Source organism: Rana temporaria, chromosome 2 (genome assembly GCF_905171775.1).
Source record: "Rana temporaria chromosome 2, aRanTem1.1, whole genome shotgun sequence".
Lineage (NCBI taxonomy): Eukaryota > Metazoa > Chordata > Amphibia > Anura > Ranidae > Rana > Rana temporaria.
The window spans coordinates 64,930,507-64,958,215 of NC_053490.1; the positions used below are offsets into that span (position 1 = coordinate 64,930,507).

At 47.7% G+C, this 27,709-nt stretch overlaps 1 protein-coding gene across 1 annotated transcript; it reads left to right on the forward strand.

The window, feature by feature from the left end:
- Positions 1 to 3,792: 3,792 nt before the first annotated feature.
- On the forward strand, positions 3,793 to 25,582 carry TRIM13 (tripartite motif containing 13). Its single transcript, XM_040340287.1, has 2 exons — positions 3,793 to 4,112; positions 24,276 to 25,582. The coding sequence occupies exons 1-2, from the start codon at positions 4,104 to 4,106 to the stop codon at positions 25,503 to 25,505; spliced, it is 1,239 nt and encodes a 412-aa protein (XP_040196221.1). The 5' UTR covers positions 3,793 to 4,103; the 3' UTR covers positions 25,506 to 25,582.
- The last annotated feature ends 2,127 nt before the right edge of the window (positions 25,583 to 27,709 follow it).

Genomic DNA, 27,709 nt, shown 5'->3' on the forward strand with positions numbered 1-27,709 from the left:
CGTGGCCAGTGGACACTCCACAACTTGTGGCAGGTGACGTGGCCAGGTGATGTGGCAGGTGACGTGGCCAGGTGACGTGGCAGGTGACGTGGCCAGTGGACAATCCACAACTTGTGGCAGGTGACGTGGCAAGTGGACAATCCACAACTTGTGGCAGGTGGCGTGGCCAGGTGACATGGCAGATGACATGGCAAGTGGACAATCCACAACTTTTGGTAAGTGACGTGGCCAGGTGATGTGGCAGGTGACGTGGCCAGGTCACGTGGCCAGTGGACAATCCACAACTTGTGGCAATTGACGTGGCCAGTTGACGTGGCCAGTGGACAATCCACAACTTGTGGCAGGTGACGTGGCAGGTGACGTGGCCAGGTGACATGGCAAGTGGACAATCCACAACTTGTGGCAGGTAACGTGGCCAGGTGACATGGCAGGTGACGTGGCCAGGTGACATGGCCAGTGGACAATCCACAACTTGTGGCAGGTGACGTGGCCAGGTGATTTGGCAAGTGCATAATCCACTTGTGGCAGGTGACGTGGCAAGTGGACAATCCACAACTTGTGGCAGGTGACGTGGCCAGTTGACGTGGCAGGTGACGTGGCCAGTGGACAATCCACAACTTGTGGCAGGTGATGTGGCCAGGTGGTGTGGCAGGTGATGTGGCCAGGTGACATGGCTAGTGGACAATCCACAACTTGTGGCAGGTGACGTGGCCAGGTGACATGGCAGGTGACGTGGCCAGTGGACAATCCACAACTTGTGGCAGGTGGCGCACTCGGCCAGCTCAGTGGCCTTTTTGCAGGACATTAGAGCAGCCCAGGGGGCAAATGCATTCTTGCAACCCAGCCCAGTCTGCCCCAAGGGCCTTGGTACACCTCTGGGTAGAAGTGACATGCGGGCCGCCGAGGGCCGTTCGCGGGCAGCGATCGGCCCGCGGGCCGCCAAGGGCCATTCGCGGGCCGCCGCGGCCCACCGGGCATATGCCCGGTATGCCCTATGGTCAGTCCGGGCCTGCCTATACCTACCTTCATATACCGTTAGCCACCCTTTGTTTGAATTACAACCTGTTGGTGGAAATACATTTTCTTATGTCATAATGTGTTGCACGACGTACAATACCTTGTACTCTGTAATCTTCTATGCAAAATTCAATAAAACATTTGAAAGAGATGTGAACAGGGGCCATTTAAATGAATGGGATTTTGCTTGTTGGGCATTTTGAAACTTTTGAGATGAGCGTTTTATGAGCTGAAAACGCTCAGGTGTGAATGGGCCCTAAATGATTATACTCACCAGCTCTGTTGCAGTTGATTTGCGGGTCCCTCTTTGCTGCTTCTGGCCCCTCCATCCTGTGGAGTGCCCCCATAGCAAGCAGCTTGCTATGGGGGCACCCAAGCCGAGTCACAGCTTCTGGTGTCCATTCAGACACGGAGCTGCAGCCCAGCCCCCTCTCTATCCTGATTGTCTGACTGACTTTGAGTGACAGCAGCAGAAGCCAGTGGCACCATTGCTGTGTCTCTGCAAATCAAAAGGGGGAGTCTTGGATGGCTGAGACACTCGTGGACATCGGTGGACAGAGATGGGGCTCAGGTAAGTATAAGGGGGGCTGAGGGCGGCTGCTGCACACAGAAGGTTTTTGATCTTAATGCATTAAGATAAAAAAACCTTCTGACTTTACAACTCTTTTAAACTAACATCAATTTCACCCCTACAATTTTCAATTTAGGCTGAAGCTCAAGTGCAGTGCCATCTATAGATAAGCCATACCTCCCAACTTTTTGAGATGGGAACGAGGGACACCTATTAGCAATAGTATGTAAGCATAGGACACACCCCCTGTCACCCCCCTTAAAGGAGAATTATGCAAAAAAAAATAAGTTAAACCCACAAGTGCTTTTTTTAACCACTTCTATACCTTTTATATTGGTTTTTAAAATGTTACAAATGCAGCACTTTAGAAATTAGATGGAAGACACATTTTGAAAGATAAATAGTGCATTTTATATACAACTATATAGATCTGCCTAAAATGAGGGACAAATGAGAAGGACAGAGGGACGTTGCTCCAAATCAGGGACAGTCCCTCTAAATCAGGGACAGTTTGGAGCCATGGATAAGCTATTAGGACTGGCCTTACGTAATTGATAGGGGGGGGGGGGGGGGGTGGCAATAAGCATGACTTCAGTCTTGTCACAGTTTAATTGAAGGAAATTATCAGCCATCCAAGTTTTTATATCACAAATACAGTTATATAGGAGCGAAGCAGCCAAAGTAGAATCCGGTATCATGGGTGTCCGCTCCATAGGGCAAGGGGGGTCATTCCCCCCCCCCCTGAAATCGACAGGACGAGCCAGGACTAGAGCCGAACTGGCCCTGGGGCCGCTTTTTAAGCGGCGACTGCAGCGCTACTCTCCTTCTGTCCTCCGGCGCTCATATGTCATGGAGCTGGGTCTGTGTGCAAGGTCCCGCCCCGCTAGTTCCGCTGGTCTGATAGTCTTCTAGTGTTTCGCCTATCACACGAGCCGAACTAGGGGGGCGGGACTTTGCACACAGACCCAGCTCCGTGACATACGATACGAGCGCCAGAGGACAGAGGGAGGGGAGCGTCGTTTTATATAGTTTACCAGGCCTGTGCTTTGTTTGTTCCAACATCTGTTGCCACAGGTACTGTAACACTAGACTATTTTCTGATGTGTTTTTAGCAAGTCTGGAAACGCAGAGCAAACACAATACAGAGTTGTAGCCTACGGCATCGTTTCTAGTTGTCCCTTATTTAGAGTGCCTGTCCCTCTTCTGGAATAAAATCCATTTGTCCCTCATTCCAAAATGTTCCTCTTTTAGACCTGAAATAAATATACTGTCAATATAGTGTAGTGTTTCAGTCAAGGAAAAGGGGTGCTGTGTAATGTAAAGGGGTCCAGTGATGCAGGGTGCTGTGTAATGTAAAGGGGTCCAGTGATGCAGGGTGCTGTGTAATGTAAAGGGGTCCAGTGATGCAGGGTGCTGTGTAATGTAAAGGGGTCCAGTGATGGAGGGTGCTGTGTAAAGTAAAGGGGGCCAGTGATGCAGGGTGCTGTGTAATGTAAAGGGGTCCAGTGATGCAGGGTGCTGTGTAATGTAAAGGGGTCCAGTGATGCAGGGTACTGTGTAAAGTAAAGTAAAGGGGGACAGTGATGCAGGGTGCTGTGTAATGTAAAGGGGTCCAGTGATGCAGGGTGCTGTGTAATGTAAAGGGGTCCAGTGATGCAGGGTGCTGTGTAAAGTAAAGGGGGCCAGTGATGCAGGGTGCTGTGTAATGTAAAGGGGTCCAGAGCTGTGGGGTGCTGTGTAATGTAAAGGGGTCCAGAGCTGTGGGGTGCTGTGTAATGTAAAGGGGTCCAGAGGTGCAGTTGTGGAGAGGGGGTACACAGTAGTGACAAAGAGATATTGAAAGATGCAGGGGGCACAGTGGGGTGTTTTTACATTTTAACGTGGGGGGGGGGCGCGCTTTTAACCCCCGCTTGCGGTCGAAGAAAGGGTAAAATGCGACTGTGTATCGCTGCTGCCGAAGTGCCCCCCTGAAAAAATTTCAGCGGACGCCCATGTCCGGTATGCTGAGTGTCATCATAGGGGAGATAATTAAACCTGTGTGATCTAAGGAACAATTGCTATCTGTGTGCTCTTGCGTCAATCCATATAGATCAATGCAGCTCTGCTGATATGCTGTGAACGAGCCCTAAAGCGTCTCCAGTGTCGTAGAGCACGACAGCGGAGACTACACTTCCCATGATGCTCCATTCATCTGTGGGCGGCGTGATGATGTCAGATCCCAGCGAGCATTTTTCAGATCCTGCTGTGGTCTGCCTGTAGTAAAAGCATGAATGGTGTGTGTAGGTTACAGCAGGCCAGAGCTGCCTGAGCTTTCTAAAAGTCCCCTGGGGCCAGATCACTTCTGTAACCTTCTCCTGAAAGACATTGATCATTAATATTCTGCAACAGAAACCCCCTGATCACAGAAGCGAGGAGCTCTTTGTAGTAATTCCATGGACAACACAACTTCCCTATAGAATGATAAGGAAGCTTTACACGTGGGAATCCGGGATCTGTGATAGACGTCGGCTTCACAATGACTGCGGTGAGTTCTAACTAAAAATATGTTTCATTATTACGGTGTGCACTGCGCCAACGTGCCATAGACGGCAGCAAACCGGAGGAGTTTTTGCTGCTAAAGGTGGCTAAACACTTCATTTTAGGAATGCTTGTTTGATTCTCTAATCATAAGTGGGGTGAAATTTACATTCCTTTTGCGACTGGATCAAACGGAGCAGGATGGAAACTTTTATCGCGAACAAACGATTTTCTAAGTGTATGGGGGTTTCTTTTAGCTAAGTCCATTCAATCTAAAATCCAATGTTAAAAGCAAACACAATTTTGAAGTACTTTTGAATGACATTCATCATATCATATATAGTCCAGCTAAACATTTATGCCGCGTACAGACGGTCGTTTTTTGTGATGAAAAAAACGATGTTTTTTGTGATGAAAAAAACGACGTTTTATGTGATGAAAAAAACGACGTTTTATGTGATGAAAAAAAACGAAGTTTTATGTGATGAAAAAAACGACGTTTTATGTGATGAAAAAAAACGACGTTTTATGTGATGAAAAAAAACGACGTTTTATGTGATGAAAAAAAAACGACGTTTTATGTGATGAAAAAAAACGACGTTTTATGTGATGAAAAAAAACGACGTTTTATGTGATGAAAAAAAACGACGTTTTATGTGATGAAAAAAAAAACGACGTTTTATGTGATGAAAAAAAACAAAAAAACGACGTTTTATGTGATGAAAAAAAACGACGTTTTATGTGATGAAAAAAAACGACGTTTTATGTGATGAAAAAACCCCCGACGTTTTATGTGATGAAAAAAACCCAGACGTTTTATGTGATGAAAAAAACCCAGACGTTTTATGTGATGAAAAAAACCCAGACGTTTTATGTGATGAAAAAAAACGACGTTTTATGTGATGAAAAAAAACGACGTTTTATGTGATGAAAAAAACGACGTTTTATGTGATGAAAAAAAACGACGTTTTATGTGATGAAAAAAACGACGTTTTATGTGATGAAAAAAACGACGTTTTATGTGATGAAAAAAACGACGTTTTATGTGATGAAAAAAAACGACGTTTTTCAAACCTCATTTTCAAAAACGATGTAGCATACACACCATCGTTTTTTCCAAAAGCTCTAGCAAAGCGCGGTTACGTTCAGCACGTACGACGGCACTCTGTTCCATTCAAACTCGCGTCCTAACTTGCTTCTGACATGCCCGCCCGGAGATTTCTGTATGATGGTTGTACACACCATCATACAGAAATCCGCGCGTACACGATACGCGGTGACGAGGCCGCGATGACGCGGCGACGTGCGCAGCCCTGGAAGTTCAATGCTTCCACGCATGCGTCAAAGTCATTCGACGCATGCGAGGGATGGCGGCCGCTCGGACATGTACAGTAAGTCTGTACAGACGACCGAACATGTCCGACGGACAGGATTCCAGCGGGCATGTTTCTAAACATGTTTAGAAACATTTGTCCGCTCGAAAACGGTCTGGCGGGCAAATGTACGCTGGAAACCTGTCCGCTCGGCCGCACACACGACCGAACATGTCTGCTGAAACTGGTCTGCGGACCAGTTTCAGCAGACATGTTCGGTCGTGTGTACGGGGCCTTAAATGTCGTTTTAGCCTACACACGGTCATTTTTTAGGACACAAAAAACTACGTTTTGAAAAACGACACAAAAAAATTGAAGCATGCTTCAATTTTTTTTTTTGTCGTTTTTCACAAGACATAAAACAAAGTTTTCCCCACACACGGTCATTTTAATTGACGTTTTTAAAAACATCGGGCCAGATTCTCAAAGGCGTTACGACGGCGCAACACCATTAGCGCCGTCGTAACACCTCATCTGGCCCCGGGTATCTATGCGACTGATTCTCAGAATCAGTTGCGCATAGGTACCCATTAGATCTGACATGCGTAAGGCTGTTACGCTGTCAGATCTTAAATGTATTTTTTTTTCCCGCCGCTAGGTGTCGCATCGTCGCTTTTCCCCGTCGTCTATGCAAATGAGGTAAGTACGGCGATTCCCGAACATACGCGAGGTCGACGCAGCGAATTAACGTCGTTTGCGTAGCGTACCCGACGCGTAAGGTTGCCCCTGCTAATTAGCAGGCGCAACCAATGTTAACGATGGCCGTCGTTCCCGCGTCAAATTCAATAAAAATTACGTCGTTTGCGTAAGATGTCCGTGAATGGCGCTGGACGCCATTTACGTATACATCTAGGCAAATGACGTCGGGGCGACGTCATTTAGCGCAATGCACGTCGGGTAATTTACCCGACGGAGCATGCGCAGTACGCTCGGCGCGGGAGCGCGCCTAATTTAAATGGTGCCCGCCCCATTTGAATTGGGCGGGCTTGCGACGAGCAATCTAACGCTACACCGCCGCAAGTTTACAGGTAAGTGTTCTGAGAATCAGGATGTAAACCTGTAGACCTGCGGCGGTGTAACGTAGATCTCATATATTCCGCTGCCCAGGAGCAGCGCGAATGTATGAGAATCTGGCCCATCGTTTTTTTTTCATCACATAAAGTGATGATGTGTACGCGGCATAAGAGTCGGTTCACACTTAGGCGGCAAGAGTTCGGGGGCGACTCTGCAAGTCGTCCTGAGGACGACTTCAGAGGCGATTTGCAAAACGACTTCTATATAGAAGTCAATGCAGGTCACCCTGAGCCGCCCTCGAAGTCGTACAGGAACCTTTTTTCTAAGTCGGAGCGACTTGCGTCACTCCTATTAGAACGGTTCCATTGCATTGAATGAGACGCGACACGTCAGGCGGCTGAACCGGGTCTTAGGAGTTGGAAATGTTACACTGTAGAAAATGTAACCAAAAGTTGGGGTGATTTTTTGTTTCATTGTTCTGTGGCAGAGGACAGACAAGGGAAAGCTTACTGGTGGAGAAGGTAGGAGAAACTCAAAGGCAAATAAAGTCATCAGTGCCCATCCTAATGCCACGTACACACAATGATTTTTCGGCATGAAAAAAAAACAACGTTTTTCAGCAAGTCCAAAAAACAATGGGGTAGATTCAAAGAGCAATTGCGCCTGCGTAACCATAGTTACTGCTCCTGATTCAGGAACCTCGATACGCTGACTGCAGCCTAAGAAATGACTGGCACAAGGCTTATTATGCCGTCATATCTTAGGCTGCATTCTTACGCAGGCCGCTAGGTGGCGTTCCCGTTGTGGTCAGCGTATAGTATGCAAATTGCATACTAACACCGATTCACAACCCTACGCGAGCCCTGCGTACGCAGTTTACTTCGTTTGCGTACGTGGTTTTTGCGTAAGGCTGCCCCTGCTATTAGCAGGGGCAGCCAATGCTACGTATACCCGTCGTTCCCGCGTCGCGAAATTTGAAATTTCTGTCGTTTGCGTAAGTGAATCGTGAATGGCGCTGGACGCCATTCACGTTCACTTTGAAGCAAATGACGTCCTTGCGACGTCATTTACCGCAATGCACGTCGGGAAAGTTTCCCGACGGAGCATGCGCACTACGCTCGGCGCGGGAACGCGCCTAATTTAAATGATCCACGCCCCCTACGGGATCATTTAAATTGCGTGCGCTTACACCGGGCATTTTGCTGGAGCGCCCACGCAATTTACGCAGCTACTGCTCCGTGAATCAAGGGTAGCGCAGATAATTTGCGGGGGCGCAGGGCAAAAACTGCGCAAATCTACCTGAATCTACCCCAATGTTTTTCCAACTTCATCATTAAAAACGATGTTGCCCACACACCATCGTTTTTAAAAAATGATGAAAAAAGCGTGGTGACGTACAACACATACAACGACGGCACTCTAATGCCGCGTACACACGGTCGTTTTTTTGTGATGAAAAAAAACCCGACATTTTTAAAAATGTCATTTAAAATGATCGTGTGTGGGGAAAACTTTGTTTTTTGTCTTCTAAAAAACGACAAAAAAATAATTCGAACATGCTTCAATTTTTTATGTCGTTTTTCAAAACGTTGTTTTTTTTTTGTGTCATTTAAAATAATAGTGTGTGGGTAAAACGACGTTTAAAACTACGTTTTTAAACCTGGGCATGCTCAGAAGCAAGTTAGGACGCGAGCTTGAATGGGAGTGCCGTCGTACGTGCTGAACGTAACCGCGCTTTGCTAGAGCATTTTGAAAAAACAATGGTGTGTAGGCAACGTCGTTTTTTTAAAATGAAGTTTGAAAAACGTCGTTTTGTTTCATGATAAAAAACTTAGTTTTATTTCATCACAAAAAACGACCGTGTGTACGCGGCATAAAGGGGAAGTTCCATTCGCCTTTGGGCTGCTTTAGCTGATTCCGTGTTAGTAAAAGACGATTTGCGCTTTTCTGTCTGTTACAGCGTGATGAATGTGCTTACTCCATTATGAACGGTAGTTTTACCAGAACGAGCGCTCCCGTCTCATAACTTTCTTTCTTTCTTTCCCACACACGATCATTTTTTACTACCCGAAAAACGACATTGTTTAAAACAACGTTAGAAAATGCAGCATGTTCGGAAAAAAAAATTGTCGTTTTTCAGAAGATGAAAAACGATGTGCAGACCACACACGATCAGTTTAAATGACGTTTTTAACCACTTCCATACAGGACACGTATACACCTTCCCGCCCAAGCCAATTTTCAGCTTTCAGCACTGTCGCACTTTGAATGGCAATTGCGCGGTCGTGCTACACTGTACCCAAACAAAATTGGCGTCCTTTTCCCCCCACAAATAGAGCTTTCTTTTGGTGGTATTTGATCACCTCTGCGATTTTTTTTTTTTGCGCAACAACTAAAAAAAGACTGGAAATTTTGAAAAAAAATTACGTTTTAATTTTTTTCTGTAAATTTTTTTGTAAATAAGTAAGTTTTCTCTTTCAATTATGGGCACTGATATGGCGGCACTGATGGGCACAGATGAGATGGCACTGATGGACATCGATGAGGTGGTACTGATTGGCGGCGCTGGTATGCGGCACTGATGGGCGCTGATATGCGGCACTGATGGGCACTCATAGGCGGCACTGATGGGCACATGGGCGGCACTGATGGGCACACATAGGCGGCACTGATGGGCACATGGGCAGCACTGATGGGCACTCATGGGCGGCACTCATGGGCACTGTGGGGTGGCACTGATGGGCACTCATGGGTGGCACTGATGGGCACTCATGGGCGGCACTGATGGGCACTGTGGGGTGGCACTGTGGGGTGGCACTGATGGGCACTGTGGGGTGGCACTGATGGACACTGTGGGGCGGCACTGATGGACACTGTGGGGCGGCACTGTTTTCCTTTTGTTGCCAGTCAGTGGCCATTTTGTGGGCACTGATTGGCATCTTTATTTTTTTTCCAGACTTTTTTTTTTTTTTTTTTTCAAACTTTTTTTTTTTTTTTTCAAACTTTTTTTTTTTTTTTTTTAGACTTTTTTTTTGCCCCGTTTTTTTTCTTCCTGCCCTTCCCTGGTGGTCCAGGGTGGGCTTCCCTGGTGGTCCATGTGGCGATCCGAGGGGGGGCTGCGCTGATAAACAATCAGCGCGACCCCCCCCCCTGTCAGGAGAGCCGCCGATCGGCTCTCCTCTACTCGCGTCTGTCAGACGCGAGTGAGGAAGAGCCATCGACGGCTCTTCCTGTTTACATCGTGATCAGCCGTGATTCGACACGGCTGATCACGTGGTAAAGAGTCTCCGTGAGAGACTCTTTACCGAGATCGGTGTTGCGGGGTGTCTGACTGACACCCCGCAACAACGATCGCCGCGATGCGCGCCCCCGGGGGCGCGCAGCGGCTCAGAATCCTGAGGACGTCATATGACGTCCGGTCAGGATTCTACAACCACTTTGCCGACGTCAATATGTCATTGGCGGGCGGCAAGTGGTTAAAAACGTCGTTTTTTTTCATGATGAAAAATGATCTTGTGTACGCGGCATAAGGCCTTGCCTAGGCTTGCAGTTGGGGAATGGCAAAAATGCACATTTGAGCTGCGTTTTTGCTGCCCACCAACCACCCCCTCCTTAACCGCTTGCTTACTGGGCACTTATACCCCCTTCCTGCCCAGGCCAATTTCCAGATTTCAGTGCTCCGACACTTTGAATGACAATTGTGCGGTCATGCAACACTTTACCCATATGACATTTTTTTCACACAAATAGCTTTCTTTACTGATGGGCACTGATAGGTGGCACTCATCAGGAGGCACTGATGGGCACTGATAGGTAGCACTGATTAGCAGTACTGATGGGCACTGACAGGTGGCACTGATTAGCAGTACTGATGGGCACTGATAGATGGCACTGCTGGGAATGGATTAGCAGCACTAGTTGGCACTTAGGGGACCAATGTCCCGCTAATAGAAGCTGGTTACAGCTTTATTCTTTTCTTCACGCTGACAGCATGAAGAAGAAAAAAAGGTGGTAACCGGCTTCTGTTTACTTCCGTGATCATCTGTCATTGGCTGACAGCTGATCACATGGAAAAGGGCCCTCTGTGATTGACCCTTTACCCTGCTCTGTGATCAGCCGAGTCTGAGGAACTTGGTGATCACAGAGCGCGCTGCGGTGCGAGAATGGGAGGACAAACTTGGACGCCCTCCCGGCATTTGAGGTCCGCGTTGTAGCCGTCTTTCGGGTATAGCGCGGACGTCAAGTGGTTAAGATGCAGTTAGCAGCAGATGGTTGTATTAACATGCCAAGGCCACGATGCTTCTCGTCTGCACCAAAGTTAACCCCACTTGTAGAAATCGGTGGGCACCAAGCCCGCTGAATGGGCCTCCTTCACTGGTGGTCAGTCAGAAGATGCACAGTGGGAAGAATATTCCTTCTGTTGGTGATCATTGCGAAGAAAGCCTCTTAGACTGGTGGTAGAAAGAAGACCCTTTTATATTGGTGGGAAGTGGGATGAATGCCCAAATTGCTGATTGCTCAAGGAACCCTGGTTGAGAATGGCTGATCCATAGTAAAAGGTGGATTCTAAAAATATGTCTTTAAGCCCAGTTTCACTCTACGGTAACTGCGGCAATGAAATCTCACTTTGATATTTGGCAGGTTAGAGGTTAAACACTAGGGGGCGATCAAGGGGTTAAGTGTGTTCCCTGGATGTGTTCTAACTGTGGGGGGGGGCCTCACTACAACATGACAGAGAACGCTGCTCCCGATGACAGTTGCTAGGTAGAACAGGGAAATGCCTTGTTTTACATAGGCATCTCCCCGTTCTGCCTCTCCTCACCGCATTCGCGGGCCGCCGGAGAACATTGAGTTTGCGGAACCCGTGTGTGCGCTAGGTGGGTATTTCTAAGGGACGTATATCAGATTATGGTACAGATTTTGAGGGGAATTCCCAAAGGCAAATTTTTTTTGGCCCCCCCCCCCCCAAATCCATACCAGATGACCCTGCCCCCCAGCAGGCACCGGTTGATGATGTCACAAGGAGTGGGATTACCCAGTGACATCACTGGTTGGCCTGCCCCTTAGCTATTTAAGAACTGTAGAACGGAGCAGGCAGCTGGCGATGGGTGCAGAGCTTTTTTTGTTTTATTTTCTTTTGGGCCAGCGGCTGCGTTTGTCGTGTATCACACTGGATCTTCACCGGGGGACATTGTTTCTTTTTTTTTTTTTTTTTTTTATGAGGAATTGTCAAAAACTGTTTTTTTTTTTGTTCGACACTTTTTTTTGGTGAATGAGTAGGGGTAAAATGTACCCCTACTCATTTAACATGAGGGGCAGGATCTTGGGGGCTTCCAGATTCCAATAAGCCCCCTGCTTGTAGACCCCCACAACCACTAGCCAGGGTTGCGGGGAAGAGGCCCTTGTCCAACTTGGGAACAAGGTTATTTGAGGTGGTAATGGGGCAAATCTATGGTTTGGGGGGTCATTCATTCGTCCCCCCCCCCTTTTCCTGGCCTGCCAGGCTGCATGCTTGGATAAGGGTCTGGTATGGAATTTTGGGGGGACCCCACGCTGTTTTTTTTTTTTCTCATTTGAATTTGTGTTCAAAATTGATTCAGATACATTATCATAGAAGGCAATGAACCTGGAATTAGCATCTGAACCACACCACAGTGCTCAAAAAATGCACATGACTCTTTTCAGATTCACAATGAAATCGCACTGCCGCATCACTGCAGATACACTAAATTACCAAAAGTATTGGGATGCTTAATCTGTAAGGTTCAATATTGAGTTCGCTCACCCTTTGCAGCTATAACGGCTTTAACTTTTCTGGGAAGGCTGTCCACAGGGCCGGGACAAGGGGTGGACAGAAGGGACAGCTGCCCTGGGCACTGAAGTATCATGTGGGGGGGGGGCACCACAAGGAGATTGGGGAGGGGGATTTATGTTGGGAGGGGGAATTTGGGGGGCAGCAGGGGGTAAGAGTTGCTCTGGGAGGGGAGATTTGGAGGGATTTGTGTTGGGAAGAGGGATGGGGGGGGGGTTTACTAGGAGGGGTGTTTGTGCTAGGATGGGGGAAGTGGAATTTGTCCAGGGAGGGGGGATCTGGAGTTTGGAGATAGGATTTGTGCTTGAAGGGGAAATTTGAGGGGTAGAGGATGTGCTGGTAGGAGGGGGAAATTCTGCTTAGAGGGTAAGCATGCATTTTTTTGTGGGGGGGGGCATGAGGATTTTGCTGATACAGGATGCTCATACATCTTGGGGTGGGCGCAATTTGACATGTTCGCCCTGGGCTCTAGATGACCTTGTCCCAGCACTGGCTGTCCACAAGGTTTAGGAGTGTGTCTATGGGAATGTTTCACCATTCTTCCAGAAGCACAATTGTGAGGTCAGGCACTGTTGTGGACAAGAAGGCCTGGCTCACAGTCTCCGCTTTAATTCATCCCAAATGTTTTCTGTTGGGTTGAGGTCAGGGCTCTGTGCAGGCCAGTCAAGTTTCTCCACCCCAAACTCTCTCATCCATGTCTTTATGGACCTTGCTTTGTGCACTGGTCCAAATCATTTGGTGGAGGGGTGATTATGGTGTGGGGTTGTTTTCCAGGGTTGGGCTTGGCCCCTTAGTTCCAGTGAAGGGAACACTTAAGGCGTCAGCATACCAACACATTTTTATACAATTCCAGGCTTCCAACTTTGTGGGAACAGTTTAGGGGTGGCCCCTTGCTGTTCCAACCTGACTGCACCAGAGCACAAAGCAAGGTCCATAAAGACATGAATGAGCGAGTTTGGAGTGGAGGAACTTGACTCGCCTGCACAGAGTCCTGGCCTCAACCCGATAGAACATCTTTGGGATGAATTCGAGCGGAGACTGTGAGCCAGGCCTTCTCGTCCACATCAGTGCCTGATCTCCCAAACACGCTTCTGGAAGAATGGTCAAACCTTCCCATAGACACACTCCTAAACCTTGTGGACAGCCTTCCCAGAAGAATTGAAGCTGTTATAGCTGCAAAGGGTGGGCCAACTCAATATTGAACCCTATGGACTAAGGCTGAGCTGCCATTAAAGATCATGGGCCGGATTCAGAAAAGAGATACGACGGCGTATCTCCTGATACGCCGTCGTATCTCTGAGCGCGGACGGTCGTATCAATGCGCCTGATTCATAGAATCAAGTTACGCATAGATATCCCTAAGATCCGACAGGTGTAAGTGTCTTACACCGTTGTATCTTAAACTGCAATTTCATGCTGGACGCTAGGTGGCGCTTCCGTTTGTTTACGCGAGGAATATGCAAATTAGTATTTACGTTGATTCAGAAACGAACGACCGCCCGACGGTTTTTTTTTTTTTTTACGTCGTTTGCGTTCGGCTTTTTCCGGTGTAAAGTTATCCCTGCTATATGAGGGGTATGTGCGGCGTATCCTATGTTAAGTATGGCCGTCCTTCCCGCGCCGAGCTTTGAAATTTTTACGTTGTTTGCGTAAGTCGTTCGCGAATACGTCTGGACGTAATTTACGTTCACGTCGAAAACAATGACGTTTTGCGGCGGATTTTCGAGCATGCGCACTGGGATGTTTTCACAATAAAAACGTAAAATACGCAGGGTCAAGCCTAATTTAAATAAATCACGCCCCCAACATCCCCATTTGAATTACGCTGCCTTACGCCGCAACACATACGCTGCGCCGCCGTAAATAAGGGCGCAAGTTCTTTCTGAATACAGAACTTGCGCCCAAAGTTACAGCGGAGTAACGTATCGGAGATACGTTACGCCGGCCGGACAGATACGCTCAGGTATCGTTACGCCGGCCGGACAGATACGCTCAGGTATCGTTACGCCGGCCGGACAGATACGCTCAGGTATCTGAATCCGGCCCTATGTGCGTGTGAAGGCAGGTGTCCCAATACTTTTGGTATTATAGTGTATGTGAACTGGCTCCATAGAATGCTGGTTTGGTTTACATGGTATGCTATTCGGATGCAGTTCAAAACGCATCCAATTTGCATATATGTGAACTGAGCCTTACCCATATTTTATGTTATCGGCTTGCCTAGTTTGTTCATCAGCATTAGAAGACAGTGATGGAGTGCTGCTATGTAGGGAAGCATGTAATCATTCTTTAATGGGAAGTTCTTTGTAGGAACTTTTTTTTTTAACTCTTTGCCAGAAGCCCTGCAGGCAATAGGGTGTTTCTATCCCCACCCTAATCCGCCCATTGTTTTATGTGGCTCTATGAGAGATGCCTAAAGCAGCCTGGTATTTGTTTTAAAAAATGCCGCTGTCAACAAATAGGAAGAGAAAACGCAAGACTGTCCCAACAGCGATGTGTTCTGCCCGCTACGGAAATGTAGGAGCATACTGATATACGGAAAGCCTATGACCTCTAAAGCTGGCCATACACTAGGTGGATTTCGCTGCCTTGTTGCCATCCTTCCACCCAACATCCTTTGACTGAAAAAAAAAAAATCTTTGGCCGAGCAGCAGCTGAATCCAAGATGCAACTGTTTGGTATTCTAACTGCTGCCAGTTGTCCAAATACAATAGCCACAGGAACAGAAGGCGTTCGGCCATAGACAGCAATGGAAATGATTTGTGAAAAAAAAAAGTTACACAAATCGCGGGAAAATACGCCGCATACGCGGCGTTACAATGTGAATGCAGCCATACTGTGCCATCACTTGCCCCTCTCTGTGCCATCACTTGCCCCTCACTGTGCCATCACTTGCCCCTCTCTGTGCCATCACTTGCCCCTCACTGTGCCTGAACTTGCCCCTCACTGTGCCTGAACTTGCCCCTCACTGTGCCTGAACTTGCCCCTCACTGTGCCTGAACTTGCCCCCTCTCTGTACCATCACTTGCCCCTCACTGTGCCTGAACTTGCCCCCTCTCTGTACCATCACTTGCCCCTCACTGTGCCTGAACTTGCCCCCCTCTGTGCGAACAGTGCAATCACTCACGTTTTTCTGAATCGACTTGCAGGCGGCGACAGTCTCCGTGCTGCGAGCGTCAATGATTTGAAAGCCGCGCCTTCTCATCAGACTGACCTGTGATAGGCGGAACACAAATTTTCCCAGCAGTGCATCTGTTCTGTGTTCCGCCTATCACGGACGTCTTCTCATCTCGTCCGAGGATGAGAAGGCATCTGTAAAAGGAGGAACACAGAACAGAGGCGCTTCTGGGAAGATTTGTTTTTTCCTCCTATCACAGGACAGTCTGAAGAGAAGGAGCGGCTTTTAAATCATTGACGCTCGCAGCACGGAGACTGTCACCGGCGTATAAGACGACCCCTGACCTTTGCATTTTTTTGCATCCAGAAAGTCGTTTTATATGCCGGAAAATACGGTAAATTTAAAAAATCTACTGAGAATCTGAAAGAAATAATTGTTGCTCTACATAATGGTCTAGGCTATAAGAAGATTGCCAAGACCCGTAAACTGATCTGCAGCATGGTGGCCAATACCACAAAGTGGTTTAACAGGACAGGTTCCACTCAGAACAGGCCTCGCCATGGTCTGCCAAAGAAGTTGTGCACGTGCTCAGTGTCATATCCAGAGGTTGTCTTTGGGAAATAGATGTATGAGTGCTGCCAGCATTGCTACAGAGGTAGAAGGGGTGGGGGGTCAGCCTGTCAGTGCTCAGACCATACGCCACACACTGCATCAAATTGGTCTGTATAGCTGTCATCCCAGAAGATGATGCACAAGGAAGCCAACAAACAGTTTGTTGAAGACAAGCACACTAAGTACATTGCTGGAACCATGTCCTGTGGTCTGATGAGACCAAGATGAACTTATTTGGTTCAGATGGTGTTAAGTGTGTGTGGCAGCAACCAGATGAGGAGTACAAAGACATGTGTGTCTTGCCTACAGTCAAGCATGGTGGTAGGAATGTCATGGTCTGGGGGTGCATGAGTCCTGCCAGCACTGGGGAGCTACAGTTCATTGAGGGAACCATGAATGCCAACACGTATTGTGACATACTGAAGCAGAGCATGATCCCCTCCCTTCAGAGACTGGGCCACAGGGCAGTATTCCAACATGATAACGACCCCAAACACACCTCCAAGACGGCCACTGCCTTGCTAAAGAAGCTGAGGGTAAAGGTGATGGACTGGCCAAGCATTTCTCCAGACCTAAACCCTATTGAGCATCTGTGGGGCATTCTCAAACAGAAGGTGGAGGAGCGCAAGGTCTCTAACATCCACCAGCTCTGTGATGTCATCATGGAGGAGTGGAAGAGGACTTCAGTGGCAACCTGTGAAGCTCTGGTGAACTCCATGCCCAAGAGAGTTAAGGCAGTGCTGGAAAATAATGTTGGCCACACAAAATATTGCTTTGACTGGGGGAAACCGTGTTTCTGCTTAGAATAACACAAGATCTCTATCTTTTCCTCTCAAAGAACAGTGGTCTGCCTTGTTAACATAGGCACATTGTCGTTCTGCCTCTCCAGAGAACAATCAGTGAGTTCCGTTAGACATCAGGTCTGTCGGACCCGCTGATTGGCTCCCACTGTGTCCAATCACAGCGGGGGGGGGGGTGGGTCACCATTATTCCTACGTGATTTCACACAGGAGGGCATCCTGCGGCAGTATATCTGCGTGGGGCGGGCCTTAACCACTTAAGGACCGCCTCCTGCACATATACGTCGGTCCGTGGTCCGAAGCTCCGTGACCGCGGAACCCTCGGACCCGATCGCCGCCGGAGTCCCACATTCGGTCACAGGAGCTGGAGAACGGGGAGAGGCGGGTGTAAACACACCTTCCCCGTTCTTCACTGTGGCACGGTCATTGATCGTCTGTTTCCTGATATAGGGAAACACGATTAATGACATCACAAGTCCAGCCCCGCCCCCTACAGTTAGAAACACATATGAGGTCACACTTAACCCCTTCAGCGCCCCCTAGTGGTTAACTCACAATCTGCAATTGTGATTTTCACAGTAAACAATGCATTTTTATAGCATTTTTTGCTGTGAAAATTACAATGGTCCCAAAAATGTGTAAAAATTGTCCGATGTGTCCGCCATAATGTTGCAGTCATGAAAAAAATCACTGATCGCCGCCATTCGTAGTAAAAAAAAAAAATTATTAATAAAAATGCAATAAAACTATCCCCTATTTTGTAAACGCTATACATTTTGCGCAAACCAATCGATAAACACTTATTGCGATTTTTTTTTTACAAAAAATATGTACAAGAATACGTATCGGCCTAAACTGAGAAAATAAATATGTTTTTTATATCTTTTTTGGGGATATTTATTATAGCAAAAATTAAAAAATATTGTTTTTTTTTTCAAAATTGTTGCTCTATTTTTGTTTATAGCGCAAAAAATAAAAACCGCAGAGGTGATCAAATACCCCCAAAAGAAAGCTCTATTTGTGGGAAAAAAAGGACGCCAATTTTGTTTGGGACCGTGCAATTGTCAGTTAAAGCGACGCAGTGCTCATGTCGCATGACGTGTGAAAATCAATGTTTCCCTATAAGAGCCGTCTTAACTGGTCCGACACAAGTCGGTCCGACTTTGAAAATGCTCCTTGTACTACTTTGGTCCGACTTTGATCCTACTTCAGCCCATTAAGGACGGGTTCACACTAGTCCGACATACGCTCCGACATTGGGAGCTCATGTCGCATTACGTGTGAAAAGCAATGTTTCCCTATGGGAGCCGTCTTAACTGGTCCGACACATGTCGGTCCGACTTTGCAAACGCTCCCTGTATTACTTTAGTCCGACTTTGATCCTACTTCACTCCATTGAACATCATTGAAGTAGGATCAAAGTTGGAACGCAGTCTTGCACGCTCCAACTTTGGCATGCGAATTGTATTCTACTGATCTTGAGGGGGAACTCCACGCCACATTTTAAGCAAAAAAACGGCATGGGTTCCCCTCCAAGAGCATACCAGGCCCATGGGTCTGGTGCGGATTTAAAGGAGAACCCCCTACGCCGGAAAAACGGCGTGGGGGTCCTCCCAAAATCCATACCAGACCCGTATCCGAGCAGCAGCCCGGCCGGTCAGGAAAGGGGGTGGGGACGAGCGAGCGCCCCCCCCTCCTTAACCATGCCAGGCCGCATGCCCTCAACATGGGGAGGTAGGTGTTATGGGGCAGGGGGGCGCACTGCGGGCCCCCCACCCCACAGCACCCTGCCCCCATGTTGATGAGGACAGGGCCTCTTCCTGACAACCCTGGCCATTGGTTGTCGGGGTCTGTGGGCGGGGGGCTTATCGGAATCTGGGAGCCCCCTTTAACAAGGGGCCCCTCAGATACTGGCCCCCCCACCCTAGGTGAATGAGTATGGTTCTCTTCCGCTGGGTGGGGGCCGCTTTCTTCTTTAGCTCTTTTACAGCGGCCCCCTCCCGGGCTTCCTCCGACGTCTTCGGGGGGGGGGGTGCCCGGGCTTCTGTCGCCTTCTGCCTTCTTCGCCGTTGACACGTCGCTTCCTCCCGCTGTAATGCCATGTGCGCGGCTCGCACTGACTTATATAGGTCTCTTATGACGTCACAGTCCCATCATGCTCCAGGTGCACGGAGCATGATGGGACTGTGACGTCATAAGAGACCTATATAAGTCTGTGCGAGCCGCGCACACGGCATTAGAGCGGGAGGAAGCGACGTGTCAACAGCGAAGAAAGAGAAGGCGACAGAAGCCCGGGCACCCCGCCAAAGACGTCGGCGGAAGCCCGGGAGGGGGCCGCTGTAAAAGAGCTAAAGAAGAAAGCGGCCCCCACCCAGCGGAAGAGAACCAGACGGCGGTGAAGACTGGGACCCCTCCCCCCCAGAAGACGTCGGAAGAAGCAAGCCCCCCCCCTCTTAAAAGAGCTAAAGAAGAGAGGGGGGGCCCCGGAGCTGACTAATAAAATATTTTAAAAACCTGTGTAGCGTGTTTATTTTTTTCAACACTTTACTTCCAGGTGAATGGGTAGGGGTACGATGTACCCCATACTCATTCACCTAGGGTGGGGGGCCGGTATCTGGGGGCCCCCTTGCTAAAGGGGGCTCCCAGATTCCGATAAGCCCCCCGCCCGCAGACCCCGACAACCAACGGCCAGGGTTGTCGGGAAGAGGTCCTGTCCTTATCGGACCAGTTAAGACAGCTCCCATAGGGAAACATTCATTTTCACGCGTTATGCGACATGAGCTCCCAATGTCGGAGCGTTTGTCGGACTAGTGTGAACCCGGCCTCAATCGCTGTCTTTTAATACACATACACCTGTCAGCATCACTGCACCATAGTTTTCCAAGTCTGCATGCATGCACTATTTTTACCTTGCTAGTTTAGGCCTCATTCACACGGGTCACACATAACCCTACACCCGTGGAGGACCGCCTTTACTCACACAGGGATGCACAGGTGTTCCATGCAGGCAGTCCCCATTGTGAATTGAAACGCAGCAACTGCTTGGACAGAGCTGCTGCTCCCAATGTCACACCTGTGTGGGTGCACGGCCTTGGACAGGGATGCACAGAACACCTGTGCATCCCCATGCAGGTAAACACGGCTCTCCATGGGCATGTAGTTATATACATGTGGATGAGGCCTTGGAGTGTTTACATAAAGAAAAAACTCAAGTTCAAAAAAGCAAAAATGTGAATTTTTTATTTTTTTTGCATTTGAGCCTACAAAGCATTGCAACTGTAATAGCGAAACATGGGGGTAGTGCTCTGGCTTCTGAAAACTATTCCTCCGTTCACATCGATGCGATTTGACATTTCAAATTGCAGCCTATTGCCAGCAACGTCACCGTCCAAATCTGTGCGACGGCAATTTTGCGACGCCGCACCGATTTCTAAAAGTGGTACTGAGGAGTGACCTCTGTCTGGATGGAGACAGGGATAGGATTGGGGGAATGAATGTAGCCGGGATGGGATTGGGGCGCTGAATGGAGCTGGGATGGGGTTGTGGTGGTGGTGGATCGAGCTGGGATGGCATCAGGGTGGTGGATGGAGCTGGGATGGCATAGGGGGAATTGATGGAGCTGGGATGGGGTCTTTGATTTGAGGGGAATGAGGGTTAGAGGATATGTGCTAGGGGGTGCTTTGGGAGGGGAGAAGAATTGTGCTGGGGGAGGGTGGGGGGTCAAACTTTAAATCTGCACCCCCCCCCCCGCTAGAAAAAGTCCTCTCTAACCCAAAACAAAGCACCTACTAGCACGAATAAACTAGTCCCCACCCAGTGGTGTATTTAGGTTTTGTGCTGCCCTAGGCCTGACGAAACTCGTGCACCCCCTAATTTAAATATGACACACCCCTTCCCTGTCAAGACCGCACCCCCATTTAAGAACCACCCTGACATTTTCCAGTGGGGACACTAGTTCTGAGGACCTTGGGGGGGCAGTAGGGTCCCCTAATTTGCAGGGATTTACTCTGACTTCCGGTTTTGCTATGGAGCCCGTCGGCTGACTTTTTGACAGTTTTTAGCGGCAGAGGCGGCAATAATCCACTGTGCAGTGAGTGCAGTCGGCAGGGAGAGGAATGCGATTGTGGCGGGTGGGGGTGTGTGGGACCATGACGGTCAGACCTCGGGCACCCTGCCTGTCTGTCTCTGCCTCACTCCCTCCTCCCTGCACATCACATGGAGCTAAAGAGATCCCACAAGGGAAGGAGGAAGAAGAGGGAGCTGCGGCGCGCCTCTCAATGCAGTGCTGGTGCCAGTCTGGACCTGGTGTCACCCTAATGTGGGCTGCACCCCCCGCACCCCCATGTCAATGCCACTGGCCACTGCATCCCAACTGACATGAACAGAACTGCCTGCATGAGGATGCATAGAAAACCTGTGTATTTCCATGCGAGCAAACACGGCCCTCACGCTGGTGTACGCTGCAGTATGCCTGCGTGACGTACGTTCAGAGGCAGTTGGACGCTTTTTTCAACTGCCCCTAAACTCATTTAATGTTATCCTATGTGACCATGTACACAGTCTAGTTTATTGCCGTTTTTGGGTAGTTGCATTTGATACCTAATACATGGAAAGTATTCACTTTTTGAGTTCAGTTCTATCTAGTGTATCTATTCCCCATTTTTTAGGCTTTGGATAGAGTGTGGAAGGATTAGAACCCCTGTCAGATTTTACTGCTGTCAGAGGATCCATTGAACAGAGGTTTTACCTGTTTATCTGCTGTCTTCTTCTCTTCTCTACATCTGTTTAAATCCACAATTTATAAAGCTTGCCTGAACTTTAAAAAAAAGGGGGACGGAGAGCTGAAATTGCTCAGTGCAGAGAGCTGATTGGAGGGGAGGGACCCCCCCCCCCTGCAGGAACAGAGATGATGCTGTCAGTCACAGGCTGTGTGCTGGAGGTCTCCCCCATCACCTTTTTTCTCATGGTGTCAGGAAAACTTATCAGAAGTGACTCTGCACCGGGCAGCAGACAGAAATGACACTTATAGCTAGATTCACATACATGGCCGCAACTTTAAGGCGGCGTAGCTTAAGGCATTTAAGCTACGCCGCCGTAAGTTAGCGAGGCAAGTACATGATTCACAATGTACTTGCCTGCTAAGTTACGGCGGCGTAGCCTAAAGCGGGCGGGCGTAATGGCGCCTAATTCAAATTTAGCTAAGGGGGCGTGTTTTATGTTAATGGGGCTTGACCTGACGTTTTTTACGTTTTTTTTTAACTGCGCATGCTCCGTGCGCCTACATTTCCCAGTGTGCATTGCGGCTACGTCCGCCGCACGGGCCTATTGATTTCGACGTGGACATAAACTACGTAAATCCCTATTCATGGACGACTTACGCAAACGACGTAAAATTTTTGAATTTTGGCGCGGGAACGGCGGCCATACTTAAAGCGGTGGTTCCCCCTTAAAAACAACTTTTTTTTATTCCACTGGCCCCCCACATTACAATCGAATTAAGGCTATTATTTTTTTTTTGCTGCTGTACATACCTTGATACAGCATCTTCACCCGTGCATCCGGGTTGCGAGTCCCGCGGGAGTGGGCGTTCCTCACATGTGTTTGATTGACGTTTTTCGGAAAAACGAGCTCCCCCCTGTCGCGTAAGCCGCGTCACGGTTGGCGAAAGGAGCCGAACGGCGAGTCGGCGCTATACTGCGCATGCGCATCGCCGTTCGGCTCCTTTCGCCAATCGTGACGCAGCTTACGCGACGGGGGGAGAGCTCGTTTTTGGGAAAAATGTCAATCAAACACATGTGAGGAACGCCCACTCCCGCGGGACTCGCAACCCGGATGCCACGGGTGAAGATGCTGTATCAAGGTATGTACAGCAGCAAAAAAAAAATAATAGCCTTAATTCGATTGTAATGTGGGGGGCCAGTGGAATAAAAAAAAGTTGTTTTTAAGGGGGAACCACCGCTTTAACATTACTATTCCATCTATTTGATGGAATAACTTTAGGCGGCCTATCTCTTACGTAAACGGCGTAAATGTACTGCGGCGGCCGGGCATACGTTCGAGAATAGGCGTATCTACCGATTTGCATATTCTACGCCGACCGCAATGGAAGCGCCACCTAGCGGCCAGCCTCAATATTGCAACCTAAGATAGGACGGCGCAAGCCGACGTATCTTAGATATGTTTAAGCGTATCTCTGTTTGAGAATACACTTAAATATTATTATTATTATTATTATTATTATTATTATTATACAGGATTTATATATCGCCAACAGTTTGTGCAGCGCTTTACAACATCAGGGAAGACAGTACAGTTACAGTACAATTCAATTCAATACAGGAGGGATCAAAGGGCCCTGCTCGTTAGAGCTTACAGTCTAGAAGGGAGGGTCAAGTGGAACAAAGGGTAGTAGATGTGGGGGGTGATCAGATGGACAAAATTAAAGTACAGTTGTTAAATGTGGGTAGAGGATGTCTGAAGAGGAGGGTTTTCAGGGATCCTCTAAAAGCTAATAGAGAAGGAGATAGACGGACAGATTGGGGTAAGGAGTTCCATAGGCTTGGAGAGGCTCTGGAAAAGTCCTGGAGACGAGCATGAGAGGAGGTGATGAGAGAGCTAGAGAGCAGGAGGTCTTGAGAAGAACGGAGAGAACGATTAGGTTATATAGGTCGGCGCAGATTCTGAGTTAGGTCGGCGTATCTACTGCTACGCCGGCCTAACTCTTTCTGAATCTAGCTATTAGTGCTCTGGATTGAGACAAGTACACACTCTAGAACGGGGATATGCAATTAGCGGCCCTCCAGCTGTTGCAGAACTACAAATCCCATGAGGCATAGCAAGGCTCTGACAGCCACGAGCATGACACCCAGAGGCAGAGGCATGATGGGATTTGTAGTTTTGCAACATCTGGAGGTCCGCTAATTGCATATCCCTGCTCTAGAAGGATATGCTTTGTTCATATTTTCATGTCTGGGGTTTAAAACCACTTCAGCCTAGGTTCACACTGCTGCGAATTCAAAAGCGCGATTTTACCGCGATTTCGGCCGCAATTTAATGTAAATCGTGGCCCGAAATCGCAAAAAGTAGTACAGGAACTACTTTTTGAAATCGCAGATGCAGCGTCGCACTGATTAGGAACTACTTTTTGAAATCGCAGATGCAGCGTCGCACTGATTAGGACAGTGCCATTGCCGACAATTGCCGCCGATTTGAGATGCGATTTGACATGTCAAATCGCATCTCAAATCGTTCCAAATCGTACCCAGTGTGAACCAGGGCTAATGGATGTTATGACCTGTTAAAGTCAGCTTAGTTTGATAAGATTTTATTTTTCTGCACCCATATAAGCAAACTGCACAATATGATCTGTTACTGTGCTTTGTAACGTTTAGTGATCACATTGTCTTGGAATGTTACATTTGACTTTTTGTGATTTCTTTAGAGTACAATGGATGTTTTGGAGGAAGAGCTGAAGTGCCCGATCTGTCACTGTGTCTTTGAGGACCCTCGAGTTTTACCTTGCTCACATAACTTCTGTAAGAAATGCTTAGAAGGTGTCCTCGAAGGCAATTCTAGGCACGTGCTATGGAGACCTTCCAGCTTTAAATGTCCTACCTGTCGTAAAGAAATTTCAACAATGGGTGGCAACAGCCATCAGGTTAACTATGTGCTAAAAGGAATTGTGGAGAAATATAACAAGATTAAAGCCACTCCAACTATGCCAATATGTAAGGATCACAATGGACAACCCCTGAATATCTTCTGCTCCACAGACCTTAAACTAATCTGTGGGTTCTGTGCTACCAGTGAAGAGCACAAAGACCACGTCTTCTCCTCCTTTGACGATGCCTATAGTCAGGAAAAGCGTTCTTTGGAAACCTTGTGCCATGGGATTGAAAACTGGCGAAACATGGACATCCAAACCCACTTGACTATATTGGAGACCAGCAAGAGGGAATCTCTTCAGCTGCTGGCAAAGGATTCGGACAAAGTGAAGTCTTATTTTGAAAAGCTGCAGCATGTGCTAGAGCAGAAGAAAAATGAAATCCTCTCCGATTTTGAAACCATGAAACTTGAAGTCATGCAAGCTTATGATCCAGAGATCAACAAGGTGAACTCCATTATGAATGAGAAGAAGAAGGCTTGCGACATTGCTGAGGATTTTAAGAACATCACAGATCCATTTCTTTTTCTTCAGAAAATGGAGGAGTTTCGAGAAAAAGTTCAGCGTATTAAAGCTCCCTTGCCATCTCCAGCAGATATCGCCGCCATTTCTTGTATGAAAAACTTTGATACCAGCATGTGGGATAGCATCAGACTCATAGATGTTGACAAACTTGGTTTACCACAGAAGGGACCCGCCAAACCTCAACAAGTTCACCTGAAGTTCCCCTTCTCCGCTAGAGCTGGATCTGCGGCACTTCTGCTTTTGGTCTTGGTGTTGGTGGCTCTTTACTTTGCTCTATATATCGACTTTACTCAGTTCGCTGATAGGTACCTGCAGCCTACATTCGTCTACTTATCAGAAGCATCAACTCTGATTGCAGAGAAAGCCGACATTTACAAGGACCTGATTATAGAACAGATGTATCTACTTGGCGAAAACATCCATAAATATTCCACAATGTTACTGGAGCAAGTTGCATTTTATATCTGTAAATACAGACTGTAACATTTATTGCAGTTATGCCGCGTACACGCGATTTTTTTTCGGCATGAAAAAAAACAACGGGCCATATTCTGAGTATAGTTACGATGGAGTATCTCAGGAAACTCCGTCGTATCTCTCTTTTTTGACCCGCGTATCTATGCGAGTGATTCCTAGAATAATTTTCGCATAGATACGCTGTAGATCCGACACTGTCGGATCTTAAATGTAATTCGCCGCCGGCCGCTAGGTGGCGTTTACGTTCAGGTCTCATTTGTTTATGCAAATGAGCCCGATACGCTGATTCCTGAACGAATTCGCGTCGCGTAACCGTCGTTTGCGTAAGCGTAAGGTTACCCCTGCTATATGAGGGGTAACCTTACGCCAGTCCCACGTATGCCATGTTAAGTATGGCGTCGGGTCCGCGTCGTCTTTTCCCGTCGGGTACGTCGTTTTCGTAAGTCGTTCTTGAATACGACTTTACATCAATGACGCACACGTCGGCGTCATTGACGTTTTCCGCCGAGAACTGGCTCATGCGCACTGGGCTATTTTTAGCCCGGCGCATGCGCAGTTCGATCGGAACGGGGGCACGCTTAATTTAAATATAAGCCACCCCCTTTGAAATACGCCGGGCCTTTTACACTACGCCTCCGCAAACTACGGTGCAAGTGCTTGAGGAATATGGCACTTGCTCCAGTAAGTTGGGGCGGCGTAGTGTAAATGGCTTACGCTATGTCCACAGGAAAAGTACGAGAATCTGGCCCATAGTTTTTAAAAACGTCATTTAAAATGATCGTGTGTGGGCTTCACATCGTTTTTCGGCTTCTCAAAAAAATTCGAACATGCTGCATTTTTTAATGTCGTTTTAAAAAATGTAGTTTTTCGGGTTGTAAAAAATGATTGTGTGTGGGCTAAAATGACGTTTTAAACCCGCGCATGCTCAGAAGCAAGTTATAAGACGGGAGCGCTCGTTCAGGTAAAACTACCGTTTATAATGGAGTAAGCACATTCATCACGCTGTAACAGACAGAAAAGCGTGAATCGTCTTTTACTAACACGGAATCAGCTAAAGCAGCCCAAAGGCGAATAGAACTTCCCCTTTAGAGTTCCGTCGTACGTGGTGTACGTCACAGCGCTTTTTTCATCATTTTTTAAAAATGATGGTGTGTGGGCACTGTCGTTTTTAATGATGAAGTTGGAAAAACTTTGTTTTTTGGACATGCTGAAAAACAACGTTTTTTTTCATGCCGAAAAATTATCATGTGTACGCGGCATTATACCATGAGTAGTAAACCATTCAGGTGAGCCTGCTCTTCACACGCTAATGGCGCGTACACACGATCGGAAATTCCGACAAGAAAAGTCCGATGTGAGCTTTTGATCGGAAATTCCGACCGTGTGTCGGCTCCATTGGACTTTTCCTGTCGGAATTTCCTCCAACAAAAATTTGATGAGGCTACAACACGATCAGATTTTCCGTCGGAAAAACCTTGGATGGTTTTTCCGACGGAATTCCGCTCAAGCTTGGCTTGCATACACACGGTCACACAAAAGTTCTCTGAACTTTCGACCGTCAAGAACGAGGTGACGTACAACACTACGACGAGCCGAGAAAATGAAGTTCAATGCTTCTGAGCATGCCTCAAATTATTTCCGAGCATGCGTCGGAACTTTGCACGTCGGAATTGCTACAGACGATCGGAAATTTCCCAGCAGAATTTATTTTTCGTCGGAAAATTTGAGAACAGCTCTCAAATTTTTGTTGGTAGAAATTCCGACAGGAAAAGTCCGATGGAGCCTACACACGGTCGGAATTTCCGACCAAAAGCTCACATTGGACTTTTCTTGTCGGAATTTCTGATCGTGTGTACACGGCATTAGAGCTGGTTCTCAAATTTACAGATGGAAAAAATCCCAATCGGAAATTCCCATCGTCTGTAGCAATTCCGACGTGCAAAATTCCGACACATGCTCAGAAATAATTTGACGCATGCTCAGAAGCATTGAACTTCATTTTCTCGGCTCGTCATCGTGTTGTACGTCACCGCGTTCTTGACGGTCGAAAGTTCAGAGAACTTTTGTGTGACCGTGTGTATGCAAGCCAAGCTTGAGCGGAATTCCATCGGAAAAACCATCCAAGGTTTTTCCGACGGAAAATCCGATTGTGTGTATGCGGCATATGTCCTAATTTTCACAGCAGAGATAGATTTGTCATCTCTTGGCCT